The following is a 19,271-nucleotide window of genomic DNA, read 5'->3' as shown; positions in this document are numbered from 1 at the left end:
GTGAAGACTTCCTTTTCAAGCTGCAGCCAGTGAACTAGATCTTAAAGTAGCTACTTTTGCAATTATCAAACGTCAGTACATGTGCATTATAGAACACTTGGAGGTGATGGATCATGGTAGAGTGAGAAAATCCCTTTGACTCTCCCCTTAAATCTACATCTTTCTTTGTTTCTAGAACATTAAAGGATGTGGGAGGTTGTGGGTATGTTTGTACATGTGCCAGTTGGTAGGCCTCTTCTTTATCAAAAGATGAATACACCCAAACATGGTTTCCTTGAACATTTATCCCTTGGAAAGATTCTGTATTGCAGTTTCCTTCCAGAGCGACTTTAAAAATGCTACTGTAGGGTTTTTTTTCAAATGAAAATTCTTTATGTATTCTGACTTTTTTCCCTGAATGGTCTGCCCTATTTCTTATTACTCATGCACTTAGTCTGATGGTCTAGTTATAGTTTCATGATTGTTATTTGGGCTATTTTGGCAATTTTATTCCTTACAAGTGCTATTTTGAGCAGTAAAATATAAAAAGAGGAACTGGCTCTTGGCACAAACCAGAGATTGTTGAGTGAGTCATGTAGGTCATTCCCATGTATGTGGAAAACTTACATCACTACTCAGTTCTGAGTTTTCTATTTATAATATCTTAGGCCAGATTCCTCCCCCCACCCCCCAATCCATCTTGTCTTTTTTAGGCAGACTATAAAAGCAAGCAGTAGAAGAAACTCTTAGGGAGTTACTTTGGGGCCAAAAGGAAAATGCTATGAAATGAGGCATCTTGGCTAAATGATACTTTATCTTTAGATTTCTAGAGAATTAAAAGATGTAAGCAAAGCTACCTGCCTTTTCATTTGCATTGTTCTCTTAACACATTCGTTGTGTTAATTAAAATATTACAAGTTAAATGGTAACATTTGACTTTTTAAAAAATTATCATTTAGTGAGAAACTCCTTATTTGAAGGCTGCAGTTTATTTATTCATTTATTCACATATTCATATATTTATTCATTTATTTATTTTAATCCTCACCGGAGGGTATGTTTTATAGGATTAAACCTGCAACCTGGGTTTGTGCCCTGACAGGGAATCAAACCCCTGACCCTTTGGTGCACAGGGCAATGCTCCAACCAACTGAGCCACACCAGCCAGGGCTGAAGGCCAAAGTAGTTTGTTTTATGTGTGTTTGTGTTTTTATTTTGCTGACTATGAAAAAGTTAGATTTACTTTTCTCCCTTTGAAAACAGTGCCTGGAGACATCGTGGTATCACTTTAATCACTGGGTGCTATTAAAGGGGCTAAACTTTATCTAAAAATATTGCTTTGGTATTTATATAAATTTAGTGAAAAGATCTTGTCATGGAACGGACACAATGTGATCTAATTTTAATTTTAGGGAAAAATACACATGAATGAAAAGAACAGGAAGAATACGTATCAAAATATTTATAGTGGCTGTCTCTGGGTATTGGGAATACAGGTTATTTTGCTTTGCTTATACATACTTATTTTTTTTAGTAAGCAAGTATTGTTTTATAAAAAGGAAGAAAACCAGTCTCTAGAGAGTGTCTCTGAGATATGGGCCATGTTTAATGTCATAGTAAGGCTTCAGTGCACAATTTCAGATTATATGTAATTTTCAGGTAAGTTTTAAAAATCTTCATAGAACTAGAATTGCTTCTCAGGTTTGGTAATGTTTGTTACAGAGAAATTATTCTCCTTATTTTGGGCTACCTGCCCAATCTCTAATCTAGTGAAATTGCCTGTGTCTCATCCCCCTGCTTCTGCTTCCTTGGCCATTCTTGTTGCATACAGATGTGGCAGGTGGGGGCCCTGCCACTGATCTTAGTTCCCTGTGACATGGACACCTAAGTGCAATCTGGTTACTCCCAAGTGATTTGAGTGTTCAAAGAAAAACGAATTTTTCCAAAATGGTCAGGAATCATTCTGTTGTACATTTACCTGCTTATTTATAACACTAAGATTAGATTATGATCACTATACTCTGTTTATGAGTGTTTAATTAATGTACCATATAAAAAATAGTTAAGAAGGTTTAGGACAGTCTGCATTGAGTCCCTTCCTTCTGTCCCCTCCCTCCCCCCACCTCTTTGCTGTCCTGCTGACCAAATGCCTGAAGCAGAGCACTCTGATATTAGAGTCATATGGAGATTAATGTTTTACAGGTGCTGCCTCTCCTTACTTCCCCACCCAAGGGGGGAAATGTAAGAATATCTGCCATTGTATTTTTATTTTCATAGCAATAAATAGCTAATATTAAGCACTTGTAAGGTTGTTGGAGAAATTTAAAGCTGAGGAAGTAAAGATACAGAAGTGAGGTACTTTGTCCAAGGCTAAGCAGCAAATGGTAGAGTCCACACTCATTTTTTGTTGTTGTTAATCCTTACCTGAGGATATCTTCCTCCCCCCCCCAATTGATTTTTAAAGAGAGTGGAAGAGGGAGGGAGAGAAACATCAATTTGAGGGAAACACACTGATTGGTTGCCTCCAGCACGTTCCCGACCCGGGCCAGGATCGAACCTACAACCCAGGTACTAGCCCTTGACTGGGAATCAAACCTGAGACCCTTCTGATGCTCTAACCACTGAGCAATGCCAGCCAGGGCTGGAGTCCACATTCTTAAGCATTTTATTAATTTACTGTCAGTACCAGAACTTTTTTTAATCCTGAGGGAACTGATTTCTGTCACTCCTTTCTGTTGGTTGTGTACAGGCACACATGAAGATGGTCTAGTTCCCGCTTTCTTCCGTCACACTTTGGTAGAAAAGCTAATGTTTAACAACTGCATATAGGACAGACTCTGGAATCTGATGCACATTTCAGTTCTAGTTATGTAATCTTAGGGAAATTAATCTTAAAGTGGCAAAAGTGACACCTGTGTTTAAAAGAGAACATTTACGAAAGGCTCAGTGACTAGCACATGCAAGTGTTCAGTGTTAATTTTTGTCTACTAGCCGTTGAGCATTCCCCATAAAGCAGCTGGATCTATTGTTTGGCTTCTTGGCGTGAATTTAGTCACTGCCTCTTGGCCTAAAAACAAAAAAACCTACTTGGCTTTCTTACTGATTCTGGGTTTAAAGTTTATTCCTTTATAAATTATTTGGCCAAAATATTTTTTCATCAAGTATTTACTAAAGCATAAGTATAGGCTTAGTTCTTTGCAAAGCATTTCCTGTGAAAACCTAGTATTTTTTATATTATACTATGTGCATTGATAACCATTGTGAACAGTGTTTTCTGGGGTTTGTCCTTGCCTGTTGCATATTTTGTGCAAACTTTTGTTCAGAATCATATTACTTTGTCTTTGCATCACATATGAATAGGTTTATTGTTATTTGTCTTTAATTCTTTTTTTCTTCCAAGAGTTAGAATATGACTAATCATAGCATGATGTTTTAGAGGGTGATTACTGAACTGGCACAATAATTAAAGGAATGCTTTAGGACAAAGGTCTGACACGTGATATTTAAGCTGGAGCCTAGATGTCCACTTTGAGATTTCCTGGGAATAAAAGGATTGAGTTGGGCATTTTAGACAGTGTTAAGTAAATCTTGTCTTGACAAGACTATTTAAATTTGTGCTTATATTCTTAGGTGACCGGGTTATCGATGTGGGATCTGAATGGAGAACTTTCAGCAATGATAAAGCAACAAAAGACCCATCTCGAGTTGGAGATTCTCAGAATCCTCTTCTGAGTGATGGAGATTTGTCTACCATGATTGGCAAGGTAATACCAAGTGAGGCCTGACAAAAACCTGGGAGTTTGGGAACTTTGCCAAAGTATCAGTCACTGCCCCAGTGAGAAATCTTGACCTGAGAGTGAGATTTGCAAGTAAGGCCATTGTGAACGATGGTTGCTTTATACATTGCTTCCACCTTAAAGGGAAGGCCAACAGATTGAAATGAGTCTTTATATCTCAGGCCCTTGTTTTCATGAAGCACATTTTGCACAAAAATTAAGTTGAACATAATAGGGTCTCTATGAGTTCATATTGATATGTTCCTAGAACATTAATAATATCTTGTCTTTTCCCTTTATATCACCTAAGATAAATTGGAGCTCTGTATAGCCTATTTTCTATTATTGGAACTAGTTACCTAAACTTTACATTTTTCATCAGTAAAGTGAGAATAGTAGTACTTCATAGAGATATTGAGGGTTAAATAGGAATATATGTGAAGTACTTATAACAACATGTAGTATGTGTTCAGTTAATGATAGCTGATATTATATAAGATAATAGCATAATCTTCCTGGCAACTGGGCTCTTTTTTGCTCTGGTACCTGAATTGGAAATAGTACTGGCCATATTTCAAAGGACAAATCAAGGAAATGTATGCTCTTTCAGTACAGTTCTTAATCTATACTACTACATAGTCTATTTTTAAAAAATGTATCTTTATTGATTTCAGAGAGAGAGAGAGAAACATCAATGACGAGAGAATCATTGATTGGCTGCCTCCTGCACGCCCCCCACTGGGGATTGAGCCCGCAACCCAGGCATGTGCCCTGACCAGGAATCGAACCTTGATCTCCTGGATCATAGGTCGATGCTCAACTGCTGAGCCACACCGGCAGGGCTGCATAGTCTATTTTAATAAAGAATCATGAAAAAGCAGGTCATTATTTTTTCATGCTCTATGCATTACATGTCAGATTTGAAAAGCATAGTATACACGTGTTTTAAAAGATTACAGTATTCAGGAATATTTTTCAGGTGGTGTCTGCATTTGCTTTAGTCGTACAGGCTGGAAAAAGGTATACTAAGGACATTTTCAGATGTAAGATTGCAACCAGTTGACACTGCAACATTTTTTTAAGTATGTTTCTTAAGTCGATGCTAGATATTTTATCTTTTTTGTTGTTTTAATTGGAATGTTATTGTCTTCTGACTGGTTGATTACTCCCTAGATTTGTACTTCCAGTTTTTATCTTGCCTAATTTTAATGTAATTATATTAATATAATTTATATAGTTATGTAAGTACATATATTGACTAGTTTTTCTAGTACGGTGTTACACAGTGGTGGTGGTAGGAGGTGCCTTTGTCTTTCTCTGATGTAATGCTGCAGATGTTTCTCTCTTAATCATCTTGCTGGCTTTGGGCCTAGGAGAGAGATTTTCTAATATGAAGGACCCATTTTTAGTGTTTTATCAGATTTTGTTTTTAAATGGATTTTGAATTGTTTCCTTGACTTTTTAGCACCTTCGGAGAGGATCATTTGAGCTTTCTCTTTAGGGCTGTTAATATAAATGTTATTAGATGCTCAGGTATTCTTACATTTAAAGTATTTGATAGAGAACATCCCTAAAACCACCTTTACTGAAGGAATAGGGAGGTTACACAGGGTAGATTTCTTGGGCATGTGGATTCAGATCATGTAAGCTATGTTTTCTCAGAAATCATTCAGATTTTCAAAAATTTTAATATAAAGTTATAAAACTTTGTTTTATAGGGTACAGGAGCTGCAAGTTTTGATGAATTTGGCAATTCTAAGTACCAGAATCGGAGAACAATGAGTGGTTCTGATCGGGCAATGATGAATGCATTCAAGGAAATTACTACCATGGCAGACAGAATCAACCTCCCTAGAAATATAGTTGTAAGTTCCCGTCTGTCTCCTTAAGCCATTCTGGCATTGACTTAGCATAATTTAATGAACACATGAAATTTTGATATTGCATCTAATTAAATGGCCTAGAGTTAATTAAACTTAGTTTCTCTGCTTTGAAGGATCGAACAAATAATTTATTCAAGCAAGTATATGAACAGAAGAGCCTGAAGGGAAGAGCTAATGATGCCATAGCTTCTGCTTGTCTCTATATTGCCTGTAGACAAGAAGGGGTTCCTAGGACATTTAAAGGTAAGCTTTCAGTTGCCTAGATAAAAATGTTATCTATGTCATATTAAAGTAACATAGCAAAGTCAAGTAGCTTTGACACCGAGTAGCTATGTCATGTCTTTGTGGTGACATAGAGTAATCCACCTACATATATTTCCAAATGCCTGCTCCATTCTGTGATCTTACTGACCATGTCTTTTCAAGCTGTTTTCCCATGTAGTCAGTTTAGTCCATGTAAGCCGTGTTCCTTGGTAATAAGATATGTTGACTAATGGTATTTTGTGAGTTTTGAGGCCTGTTATTAGCCAGAGTAGGACTTTGTAGTAAGTCTGTAAACTTGATGCATAGAAAACAGGTTCCACATATAGCCAGGTCTCCACACATGAGGGAGCCAGCTCTTAGAAAGCATCAGTGAAATTTTTTCTTGAGTTACACAATTTGCACTTTCACACTTAAGTTGAAGGCTTTGAGAGACTAGTGTTTTTCATCCAGTTTGCAGTTTACCCATGAATACATGACAGTCTATTCAGTATTGCTGTGATACTTCACCGACTTCAACTGTCAGAGTTCACATTGGCTTAAGACTATAATTACCCTTTATCTATGAATGTTTAATTTTTACATTTTCATGTCAATATGAAGAGGCACTGACCTTTATCATCTTTTTTATTACAAGTAAAACTAAGGCTTTTGTTAAATTTATTTTGAAAGTGTTTGGTAGTTGAATTTGTAGACCAGCACGATTATGTATTTCATCTCCTTTTGCCATAGCCTGTAATCACAGGGATAGCATGTGCATATGACATTGTGTAGCTTGAGAAGCTCTATTTATTTAGCTTGAGTATTTTTTTCATCTCCTTGATAAATGCCTTACAGTAGAGTATTACATAAATATCAAAGAAGTTTTTGATTGGTTGAAGAAACTTAATTTGCATAAAATGAACCTTCAGAGATGTTAATAAGATCTACATTTAGCCTTGGAAAAAAATTCTTTAAAGTTTGATAAACATTTAAATTAACAGAAAATTTAAACTAGCTCTAAGGGAAGTATCAGGGGAACGATCAGGGATTCATCTGTAAGGCGTGATTGAATTTTTTGCTATTAGAATGTATCACTTTTGTAATGTGACATGATAGATTTTGAAATGAACTGTATGACTTATGTGGATTTGTTTTTTCTTTTAGAAATATGTGCCGTATCGCGAATTTCTAAGAAAGAAATTGGTCGGTGTTTTAAACTAATTTTGAAAGCTTTAGAAACCAGTGTGGATTTGATTACAACTGGGGACTTCATGTCCAGGTTTTGTTCCAACCTCTGTCTTCCTAAGCAAGTGCAGATGGCAGCCACGCATATAGCCCGGAAAGCCGTGGAGCTGGACTTGGTTCCCGGAAGGAGCCCCATATCTGTGGCGGCGGCGGCCATTTACATGGCCTCACAGGCATCGGCCGAGAAGAGGACCCAGAAAGGTAGGAGAGGGCATGAACCCGCGACGGCTGTCGTAACGGTATTCCCACTTTCGGTATGAGCAGGTAAATAGCCAGAATCCACACGTGAGAGGTAGTTCCTTAGCATCAAAACTGAAGAAAACAGAGCATTTCCCTTTTAAGGGGCTCATACATAAAAACGTGTGGCGGCACAGCCCTTTTAGACTTACCTTTTCCCCATTTGAATTCTTTTTAGTTTGTACATTTTTCATTTTTAAAGGTTTTCACTTCCCCTACATTTTCCTGGTTATTTGGATAGTTTTCTTCCCCCCTCAAAACTTACCTTGTTTCTAATCACCTGGCCATCAAGCTGTAACACTCTGTGAAGCCTGTTCTTTCTCCTTTTGGACAGTATTCAGTTTCCCAGTAAAAACACTGGCAGAAGTAGTTCCCACCTTCTAAAGCCATTTTTGACTTTAGTGTTGTTTCCAACAAATTTAAATTGAATTTCTTTACAAGCATGAATTCATTAATTCTGTGATCTTCAAAAAGATTCATAAAGAAAAACAATTAGTTAAATTTAGAAGTGTGGTGGTGAAATTACTTGCTGCAATAACTTTACAGTACCCTGTTCCGAAGAGCTTTCACCTCGGCTTACGCCATGTTTCTGTATCATAAAAGTAATAAATTATATAGAAGAATGATTAGGAAGAAGCCACCATTTGCTATTTAAAGGTGCTGTTATCGATTGCCTTTGGCCTCCACTCATATTTCTTAAGGAAACTTTGAGTCTTCTGGTAGAATTCATAAGCTGAAGCTAGGCACAGATGGTCCTTATTGATTCCTAGTTGTAAGGTTTATCCTAATCAAGAAAAAAATGTTTATCTTGACACTTTCTTCTGCTTGTGTTTTACATGAAGGGTGTCATTTAAATTTAAGGCCCTTTTCTTCCCTGCCCAGCAGCCAGTTGGTATTCATAGTGGACATGCGTCGGTATCTATGTCTAGAAACAACATAATGCATTAAGTATTTATAACCAACCAAATAACTGTCACGTGGTAGTCCTTTAGGACTATTTTCAATAAAAAGAAGGAAAAAAGGGATGACTGCTTTGAAGGCTTAAACTGTGCTCATTCTTAGGATCCTATAATACAGGCTGTAGCAATCCTCATGCGAACAAGCCTCATGTGAGCTCAGTATATACACTCAACTGTGTGTCTGTAATAGTGAAAACACCTACATTGTGCTGTAATGTGAAGCTGTTTGATGTCTGCTGTACTAGGTAGGAAAAAGACATTGCAGAATGAGATTTAAGTATGATCCCATTTTGGTTTTAGCCTCAACAGAAGTTAGCTAGGGGGAGATGTTGCAGGGGAACTTTAAACACAAATAATAAAGTGAGTTTCTTCACAAGAATGTATTCATGGATTACTTCTATGATCCTCAAAAAGATTTATTGTGAGGAAAAAGATGTCAGTTCAAATATGAAGACCAGTATAATGGTTGTCATTCATAGTGCCATGCCCTGAGTATTGTTCGGATGTTTTACATATAGTAAAACTTTTAATACTGATACGATAACGCTTTGAGGTAATAAGTACTGCTGCTATTAACTTTAGCCCTGCTTTCGACTTTTAGCATGTAATTCCATTATCAGTTTTAAAAAATAGTGTTTTTCACTTTGGCTTTTTATACAACTATATCTCATAAGTTGAAATTTAGGTAATAGAAGGTAGGTAGGATGGAAGTTATACTTTTAATATTTTGATTTTTGTCTTTCAGAAATTGGAGATATTGCTGGTGTTGCTGATGTTACAATCAGACAGTCCTACCGACTAATCTATCCTCGGGCCCCAGATCTGTTTCCCACAGACTTCAAGTTTGACACCCCTGTTGACAAACTACCCCAGTTATAAATTGAGGCAGCTAATGTCAAACTCTTGTGGTCACTGAACTTCGCCTGTTGTACATAGCGTATATAAAGTGCTGGATTGAGCCTTTAATGAGGAAAAAGACATGGTACGCATTCCAGGGCTAAATGTTAATTGCTTGGCATTATGTATGTATATACTAGTAAAACATATTTAATGATTTAAATTTCTTATTGAATTTGCTTTCTTTTGTAGCTATCTAGGAAACTATTTTGGAAGATATTTGAAATTATGTAATTCTTGAATAAAATGTTTTTCAAACCTAAAGTTTTTGTTATAATTACATGTTATATGTACTTTATAATTTATGTGTAATTACAAATAATGCATATTATTGCAGCTAATAAAGCTGTTAGAAGTCCTTGTTTTCCTTTTTTTAAATATATATTTAGATGTTTTGTTTTTTAAATAAAACTGTGGAACTAACAATGGCTGTTGACATCAAGAACATATTTAATTTGCAGTTCAAAAGGTTTGTGTGATTATACAGGGTATCCCCAAAAAAATGTATACATAACTTTAATAGCTGATACCTCAATTTTGAAACTGAAGTGTTTTAATAAACACTGCCTTTAGAATTATTCAAAGTATGTGTATACATTTTTTGGGGGACACCCTATATATGTATTAAAAAGGAAGAGGTGCCAAGCTGGTGTTGCTCAGTGGTGAGAGTGTCACATCGTGGGTATGATTCCTGGCCCTGGTCAGTTGAATGCAGGAGGCAGACAGTAAGTGTATCTGTCTCACATTGTTGTTCCTCCCTCCCTTTCCTCGACTCTTAAAAGTCAATGGAAAGAATATCCTCATGTGAAGATTAAAAAAAGCAAGAAGTAATGAACTAGACATCGAAAGGCACTGGCTTGAGAGAGAAAAAAATGTTTTAAGTGTTTTTCCTCCATGAGATTGAGCAGAGAAGATGCTCGTAAATAAACAGGACAGATTTCAATTTTTGCATCTTAACATTTCATTTTATAGAATCTGTGTACTTACACTGATTGGGATACTCATAGGGTAAAGAATATTTTAAATGGAAATTATTGGGCCTGAGAATGTCCAGGAATTTTTTTAATAAGCACCCAACCCTCAGTGATTGTTATGTGTAGGTGTTTTGTATGGCTCTTTGACAAACACTGATTTACGTTCTCATGACTGCTCGGCAATGTAAGGGAAGCCCAACAAAGTATCACCTTTTTACCAGCTAAGTCGTTTGTACCATGCTAAACACCCCTACTGCTTTAAAACGGGTGTCATCTGTGAAGATGGTTAGTACCAGATTAGAAGGGCAATTTTCTATTGCTGCCTGGTGGGCAGATTCAGACTCTGATCTGGAGAAGGACTTGTCCCTCTAGATCAGACCTCCATTGTCATTTCTATTGACCACTGGAGGAGGATGGATATTGGACCACAAAGAAAAATGGTCTCTCTCCTTCACACAAAATGGTAGGACACTCAAACAGTGCTACTCAAAGCTGGGGGACAACACCAGAAAAACACAGGCATATTATAGCCCAAATACAGGATTGCAAGGCTAGTACTGAAACACTCCAGGCAGGTCGAGCCCATCCTACTCACAGTGAGACGTAGGAAGAAGTCTTAGGTCAGTGTCTCCCTCCTGGGCACCGTCTTTGGAAGCCAGCATCACACATCTCCATCTTTCCAAGTATGGAGTGAGAGCAGCAGTGCTTCCTTCTCATGCTCCCCGGTTTCTAGTAACTGACCACAAAACATCCTATTCTGCAAAGACTTCCTTTTCAAGCTGCAGCCAGTGAACTAGATCTTAAAGTAGCTACTTTTGCAATCAAACGTCAGTACATGTGCATTATAGAACACTTGGAGGTGACGTCAGCATCAAGGAGTGAGACCCTTTTGGACCACCCTTTAAGTCTGCAACTAGTCGGAGGTCTGTAACTGAACAAGGTTCCTCTGCTCAACACACCAGCGTGCCTGGGAAATTCACACATCAGCACCTCCGAAGGTGGGCGTGTTAGGATGCACAGGGAAGCCAGGGTTGGGGAAGCGGGGGGGAGGACAGGGACAGTGCCCACGGAGGGGGTTCACCGAGGGGCGGGCTGTGCCTGCAGCCCCAGCTAACGCGGTAGTGGTGGTGGAGTCAGGGTGTGGCCCCCACGCTACGCCCAGTGGAGGGTAGAGGGCAGGAGCAGTGCCAGCACTGAAGAGTCCAGCTCCCTCCTGCCAAGCGGCGGAGCCTGCTGGCAAATGCAACTGGTCTGTGCCCTCTGGTCTGCAGCACAGAGGCCCCAGCACCACAGGGAGCCAGGGAACAGCATGGCAGGTTCAGGAACCCAGCTCCTTTTCACGCGCTACATTCCCCCACCATGGTGGTAGTGCCCCAAGACCCAAGTGACAGACAGCAGGCTCACCCACTACCCAACATCCAGAAAGCTACTCAAACGACCACAGTGATGCCCCCTACTATGACCCGGGAGACACCAGTGCAGGTGAGAAAACAAAAACCTGTGCTACAGCGCCACCTACTGAAAAAATAAAAGACCATCAACCTGCTGAATTATTAAAATCAAACTGGTAATTAAATAAGAAAAGTGCTCACTACCTCCAACGTGCCAGCAAAACACCACATCAAGCAACATGAACAACCAAGGTAATATGGTAACACAGAAAGAAAATGAGTTTTCCAGAAACCAAATTCAAAGTCATGGAAGACTGATCTAAACGATAGAAAATTCAAAATAGCCATGAAGAAACTCAACAAGATATAAGAAAACTCAGAAATGCAGTTCAATGATTTCAGGAATAAAATTAATGAACAGAAGGAGTACTTTACCTAAGAGATTTAAACTATAAAAAAGAACCAAACAAATTCTGGAGCTGATGAAAATAAATGAGACAGAAAATTCATCAGAAAGCAATGAAATAGAACAGACCACATGGAGAATTGGCAGGCTCCAAGACAGAAATGTAGAAATAACTCAGGTGGAAGAAGAGGGAGAATTAAGATTTCTTAAAAATGAAAGAACTCTATCAGAACTATCTGACTTCATTAAAAAGGGCAACAGAAGTGTATCCCAGAGGAGAAGAGGGAGAGGGGAACAGAAAGCCCATTCAGAGAAATAATTGAGAACTTCCCAAACCTAGGGAAAGAACTGGACGTTCACATACAAGAGGCAAACAAAACACCTAATTATCTCAACATAAAAAGGTCTTCTCCAAACATTATGATAAAGAATTTTCAGGAAGCTGGGTGTGTGGGGGGTGGGGAGGCACAGTAACCTACAAAGGAAACTTCATCAGATATCATCAGATTTCTCAGCAGAAACCCTACAAACCAGGATAAAGTGGAATGATATATTCAAAATACTAAAAGACAGAAACTGCCAGCCAACAGCAATACAGTCCACAAAGTTATCCTTCAGATAGGAAAAGGAAATAAAAGCTTTCTTGAACATAAACTGAGGGGATTTACCACCGTAAGACCTGTCTTCAAGAAACGCTGAGAGGAGCTCTTTACTTGGGATGGGCTGGGGGTGGAGGGGAGGGAGGAGCGGAGACAAAAGTACACAAACCAAGTAAAGTGAGAAACAAACAGAAAACCGCAACTCCATTTCATAACAGCACCGAGCATTTAAGCATAACGTAAAGATTAAAGGGAAAAAAGAATTGAAGTTACCGGCCACTGCAACTTGGTAATGAATAAAAAGGGGTAATTTGTGACAACAAAATAAAAGGGGAGAAGAGATGAAACCTGTGAGGGTGAATGAAGATATCAAAATTAAAAAGGATGATTTCAGCTGAGACATTTTATACAAACCTCATGGGAACCACTGCACACAGATCCAGAGCCTGAGACACACAATATTAAAAAAGAGAAAATGGAAAAACCACCACAGAAAACCACCAAACTAAAATAGCGGACAGAAATACAAGGGAAACTGAATGCCGGAGGCACAGAGCAATCAGAAAACAAGATAGAACGGAAGCAGCGTGACCTCATACATCGATAATCACCCTAACGTGAATGGACTGAACTCGCCAATCAAAAGGCACGGGGTGGTCAAAAGTCAAGACCCAAGTCTACGCTGCCGCCAGGAGGTGCATCTCAGCAACAGAGACAAACATCAGCTCTAAGTGAAGGGGTGAAAGATGATACCCAAGGATACAGTATCCGGAGGAAAGTGGGCATAGCCATTCTACATCAGACAAAATAAATTTCAAGACAAAAAAGGTAACAAGAGAGAAAGATGGACATTTTATAATGATAAACAGGACAATCCATCAAGAAGTCATAAGATTTAGTAATATACACGCACTCAGTCTAGGAGCATCAAAATATATAAAGCAATTATTAATAGATCTAAAGAGAAAAATAGCCACACAATAATAGTAAGAGACGTCAACACCCCACATACACCAATAAATAGATCATCTAGACAGAAAGTCAACAAGGAAACATCAGCCTTAAATGACATTAGACCGAGTGTACTTAATAGATATTGAACTTCCCATCCCAAAGCGACAGAATACACATTCTTCTCAGGTGCAATTGGAACTTTCTCAAGGGTAGACATACACTGGGACACAAAACAAGTCTCAATGAATTTTAAATAACATGCTGCTGAACAGCTGCTAGGTCAATGAAGAAATTAAAAAAATCGAAAGGTAAAAACAAATGAAAATATATCATACCAGAATGTTTGGTATACAGCAAAGTGATACTAAGAGGGAAGTAAGTAGCAATATAGGAGTACCTTAAGAAATAACAAAAATCTCAAGGAAACTAACATTATACCTTAAGAAACTAGAGAAAGAACAAATGAAGCCCAAAGACAATAGAAGGAAATAAATATCGGAGCAGAAATAGAGAATAAAAAGACAAAAAATTAATAAAACAAAGAGCTAGTTCTGTACAAAGAAAAACAAAAATGACAACCCTTTACTAGACTCATTAAGGAAAAAAGAGAGAAGACAAATAAAATCAGAACTGAAAGAAGTTACAACAGCTACCACAAAATACGAGTGATTATAAAAGAATACTATGAAAGGCGATGCCACCAAATTGGACAACCTAGAAGAACTGGACAAATTCTTAGAAATATGCAACTTTTGCTGTTGGAAAAGCTGGGCAGCCGTATGAAAAAGAATAAAGCTGCGCCGCTACTTTACACTTTAGACGAGCGTTAACTTAGAATGGACTGAAGACTTGACTGTTAACAATAAAATGCATAGAAAAAGGCAAAGGCACTAAGCTTTTGGACATTGATCTCAGTGGTGTTTTTTTGAGAATTTGACTCCAAAGGCAAGAAAAACAAAAGTAAAAATAACCAAATGGGACTATATCAACCTAAAAAGCTTCTGCACAGCAAAGGAAACCATCAACAAAAGAAACAGCCAGCCAACCACATGGGAAAAGACATTTGCAAATCATGTATCTCATAAGGGGTTAATACCCAAAACACATAAAGAACTCACAAAACTCAGCAACAAAACCCCAAACAATCCAAGTTAAAAAAGGGCAGAGGATCTGACTAGGCATTTTCCCAAGGAAGACATATACCTGGCCAACAGGAATATGAAAAGATGGTCAACATCACTACGTATCAGGGAAACGCAAATCCAAACCATGAGATGTGACCTTACACCTGCAGGAATGGCTATTATAAAAAAGGCGAGAAATTAACAAATGTCGAGAATGTAGAGAAAAGTGAACTTTCATACAGCTGGTGGGAATCTAATCTGGTGCCGCCACTATGGAAAATAGTATGGGGATGCCTCAAAACACTAAGAACAGAATTATCATATCCAGCAAGCCGTCTTCTGGGTATTTATCTGAAGAATATGAAAACACTAATTCACAAAGATATATGCGCCCTATGTCCACTGCAGCATTATTTACAATAGCGAAGGCATGGGAGCAACTTAACCATCCATCAATAGCTGAATATGTATACACACAACGGGATGTTGCTCAACCACAGGAAAGATGAAGTGTTGTCATTTGGGACATGAATGATCTTCAAAGTATTATGCTAAGCGAAATAAATTAGATGGGAAAAGAACAAAAAACATGGTATCATTCATATGTGAAATATAAAACAAAAAAAGTAATGAACAAAGTAACAAAACAAAACAAAACAAACTCATAGACACAGACAACAGAATGGTGGTTACTGGAGACAAAGAGGACGGGGTAGCCCAAAGTGGATCAAGGTGGTCCAGCACACAGTGACAGAGGGAAGCTAGACTTGGTGGTGAGCACAAAATAGAGTATACAGATACTGAATTATAATATTGTGTATCTGAAATTTATGTAACTTAATTAACCAATTTATCTCAATAAAAAATATTAAGATTTTAAAAAAGAGAACATTTGGAAAATGCATAATGAAAACACCCACAAGCCATCCAGAAAGAACCACCAGTATTTTGTAATTTTTTTCTTTACAGCAGTTTTGCTACACTTTATCTTTTATAGTTGTGGTTCAGTAATACGATGTTTAGTTTTTTCATTTTCCTGATTATATAAATGTATTAGATATCTAGAAAAACACAAATAAGCATAAAGGGGGAAAAACCCCTAGCCCCTCCCACTCAGATATGTCAACATTTTGGTCTATTTTTTGTTGCTATACATTTAAAAAGCTTAGATCAGCAGAACTGATTTTAAAGATTAATTGGGGAAGAGGGTATGTTTGCTTTTTTTAGGGAATAGACCTTATATTCTTGTAGGTATTTCTTAAAACCAAAGGAAGTAGAACGCTAGTTATTCTAAAATTTCCCTAAACACTCATGTGGTTTAACTGATTCCACTCAGTTCTAGATACTGAACTAGGAGAAATGCCTATCAGAGGGTGCAGTAGTGGTGATGCTACTCATTCCCCTCTTCTCCCTCCCCTGGCCTCACCATCTGAGTGTTCTTTTAAAAAATATATATACTTTTATTGATTTCAGAGAGGAAGGGAGAGGGAGAGATAGAAACATCAATAAGAGTCATTGATCAGCTGCCTCCTGCACGCCCCCTACTGGGGATCGAGTCCACAACAGGGACATGTGCCCTGTCCAGGAATCAAACCATGATCTCCTGGATCATAGGTTGCCACTCAACCACTGAGCCATGCTAGCCAGGCCTGTCTGTGTTCTTGATAGAGACAGGTGTGTTTGGAATTGGATGTATTGTTAATGACCATTCTGAATTGTCATTTAATCTGACTGCTGGAACATTTTCACTTAGCTGGGGAGAATCCACAGTAATTTCACATTTGGGGCTCAGCCCCCTCTAGTGTTCTCTTTCCACCTGGATAGGACCTAGTCCTTAATTGTCCACCTCCTTTTTTTTTTTTTTATCAGATAGACTGTCGCAGTATTGCAGTATTTGTGGACAAGTAACTTATTTTACTTGACCCATAAGCACAAGAGTAGTGATGCTGCCAATTTAGATTTGCCAAAGAGAAGCTGTAAAGTGCTTCTTTTAAGTGAAAATTCTCAACTTAATAAGGAAAGAAAAAAATTATGTGCCGAGGTTGGTAAGATCTGTGGTAAGAAGGAAACGTCTATCTGAAATTGAGAAGGAAAAGGAAACTCATGCTAGTTTTGCTGTCGTACCTCAAACTGCAAAAGTTATGGCCACAGTGCATGGTAAGTGCTCAGGTAACCTAAGATGGAAAAGGCATTCAATTTGTCGGTGAAGACATAAACAGAAAACATTCCAATTGATGGCACTGAGCCTATATTATAAAGACTTCAGCAAGGGATCCCTTGAAACTAGTGACGCCATTTACTGCAAGTAGGGGGTAGTTACAGTAAGATATTTTGAGAGGTCACATTCACATAACCTTTATTACAGCACATTGTTAAAATTGCTCTATTTTATGCTTAGGGTTGTTAATTTCTTACTGTCCCTAATTTATAAACTTTATCATAGGTGTGTATGTACAGGGAAAAACATGGTATATGTAGGATTTGGTGCTATCTGAGGTTTCAGGCAGTTCTCAGAATACATCCCCCATGAATGGGGGGAGAACTATTGTACTTTCAAATAATCCATTCTAAACCAGCGATGGTCATGACTTTTACTTATCTCTTGAGGTATGAGAAACTCCTCATACATAGGTGGAAATTCACCTCATTCAGAGCTGTGGAAGCCAGCTGCTGTGTGGGCCTACATTTTAACAAGTTAGGAATATTAGTGAGCCTTGCAAGGTCATTTCTATGAAGATAAATTGATCCTTCCCGTGTACACGAGCATTTTTAAGCAGTTGAAATCCTGGTTAATGCAGCCCCTTCCATTCAGGTTTTTAAATCAGTCACTGGAAGTCACTTTCATTGACAATTTCTGCTATTACACTAACGAGTTCAAAGATTCGATTTTAAGTTTCATGGAACCTAAGTTTGAGTCCTCTGGTCCAATATCCCCACTTTGTAAATTCAGAGAAGCCTTGAGACACCAAAAGATCTGTCCAAGTTCACCTAGTAGCAAGAGCTGGAACTAACTCAGGTCTCTTGGTCACTCAATCCAGTGCTCTTTCCACTAAATCACACCATTGAAACTTATTTCGGGGGGCGGTGCCTCAAGACCAACCTTATCTGTAGCTTCCAAATAAAATTCCATTCAATCACTATATTAGCAAAATTATTCAATGCAATACAGTGGCCCCTCGGTTTTCCAATGTCTCCGTTATGAACATTCGGTTTAGGAAGCCATAAACCCGGAAGGAAATGCTTCGGTTTTCCAACACGCCTCGCAAGTCGAACGCGCCACACCGCTTCCACTGAGGGCAAGACCCTGAGGCCCAGCTGTAGGCTGTGGATCCCTCGGTTTTCCGACGTTTCAGACTAGGCCGGTCTCCGGAATGGATCACACATTTGAAAGCCGAGGTACTGCTGTACTTGTATCTGGCTTCTTAGGGAAAGCTCTTCAGACTGAGTTTTTAAATTATTTTAAAATCAGCCCAGGTGTCAAGGAGTTAATAGCTCTAAACTGTTCTTTAGTTCTTCCAAACCAAATGCTTCTTAAACGAGATGCCTCTTGATAGTAAGCCTCTGCGGTCGAAGCAACACATGCACTTTACCCATGGTTGTCTGGCTTCTGAGCTAATTTTGTATCACAGGTGCAAGATTTACTTTAATTATCAAGATGAACAGCTGAGGGGGTCAGCCTATTATCCATCTGCTCCTAATCCAGCCCAGAGGCCTCCGTGCCCCATGCCAATATTTCCAATTGTCAATGGCCTTGACTTTTCCTGTTGCTGGAGTTTTAATCTCATGTGCCAATTGTTGAGCGCCTGAAAGGTCCTCTCTCCAGGCATTTACACATGCACACTCCTTTCATCGGGATCTCAAGATTTCAAGGTGTTACTGCAAAAGCATTATTCAGCTGATCTCTAGGCCCCAAGGCCCTAGCATCTTTCACAAGCATAAACTTCCATCCATAACCCTTGCTGGCATTTCTCAGGCCAGGGGGACTTTCCGCTGCTATTCTGGGATGCTCAGGCTTGCGCTTCGGTGAAAGAGGAGGAGGGAAAGGTGAGCAGAAAGCTTTTCTTTTCCTCTGCAGACTGTCAGCACGATTCTCATGATCTTTTTCTGATCTGCAACAGCATATGATGGCATAGCCCATATTTGAAATGATAAATGTTTTGAGAGCTCTGAGAAAGAAGGAATATCACTGGTAGGCAAAGTACCTAACAAGAGCAAGAACAAGTAAGTAGAAGTGATGCTATGCTGAATTTAAGATTCTGCCAAAGGAGAGTTTGCTCTAAATTGGCACAGGTGACATTGTTAAAAGCACGAAAGAATTGGGTGTAATAACCCCTAGATATGTTAGAAAGGCTAGTGTGTTCTACACAGTTCCAAAAGGCAGGTCTAGTGCAGTTAACTACACCTTTCTGACAGTTATGTCTACTTTATACAGCGTGTGATACTCTCTCCCGGCCCTCTCTTCTGCTACCCAATAACTGATAGGTTTTCCGAGGAGAACAGGGTCAGAGCTCTAGCCATTTGGTTAAAAGGATTCACTCTGCAATGAGCCCAGCCTGGTGGAAAATGGGATGCCTTCCTCCTTCACCCAAGCACAGTACTATCCA

At 38.7% G+C, this 19,271-nt stretch overlaps 1 protein-coding gene across 2 annotated transcripts in view; it reads left to right on the top strand.

The window, feature by feature from the left end:
• GTF2B (general transcription factor IIB) overlaps positions 1 to 9,645 on the top strand; it is a 30,805-nt gene extending 21,160 nt beyond the window's left edge. For both annotated transcript variants that reach the window (XM_016211339.2, XM_016211338.2), the window contains exons 3-7: positions 3,610 to 3,743; positions 5,474 to 5,620; positions 5,752 to 5,881; positions 7,046 to 7,327; positions 9,068 to 9,645. In XM_016211339.2, the coding sequence (XP_016066825.1) occupies positions 3,610 to 3,743; positions 5,474 to 5,620; positions 5,752 to 5,881; positions 7,046 to 7,327; positions 9,068 to 9,201 (827 nt within the window). In that variant the 3' untranslated portion in view covers positions 9,202 to 9,645. The remainder of the gene's footprint in view (positions 1 to 3,609; positions 3,744 to 5,473; positions 5,621 to 5,751; positions 5,882 to 7,045; positions 7,328 to 9,067) is intronic.
• The last annotated feature ends 9,626 nt before the right edge of the window (positions 9,646 to 19,271 follow it).

The sequence above is a fragment of the Miniopterus natalensis genome, chromosome 9, assembly GCF_054644295.1.
Source record: "Miniopterus natalensis isolate mMinNat1 chromosome 9, mMinNat1.hap1, whole genome shotgun sequence".
Lineage (NCBI taxonomy): Eukaryota > Metazoa > Chordata > Mammalia > Chiroptera > Miniopteridae > Miniopterus > Miniopterus natalensis.
Note: the sequence above shows the minus strand (reverse complement) of the source record. Positions and strands in the feature narration are given on the sequence as shown.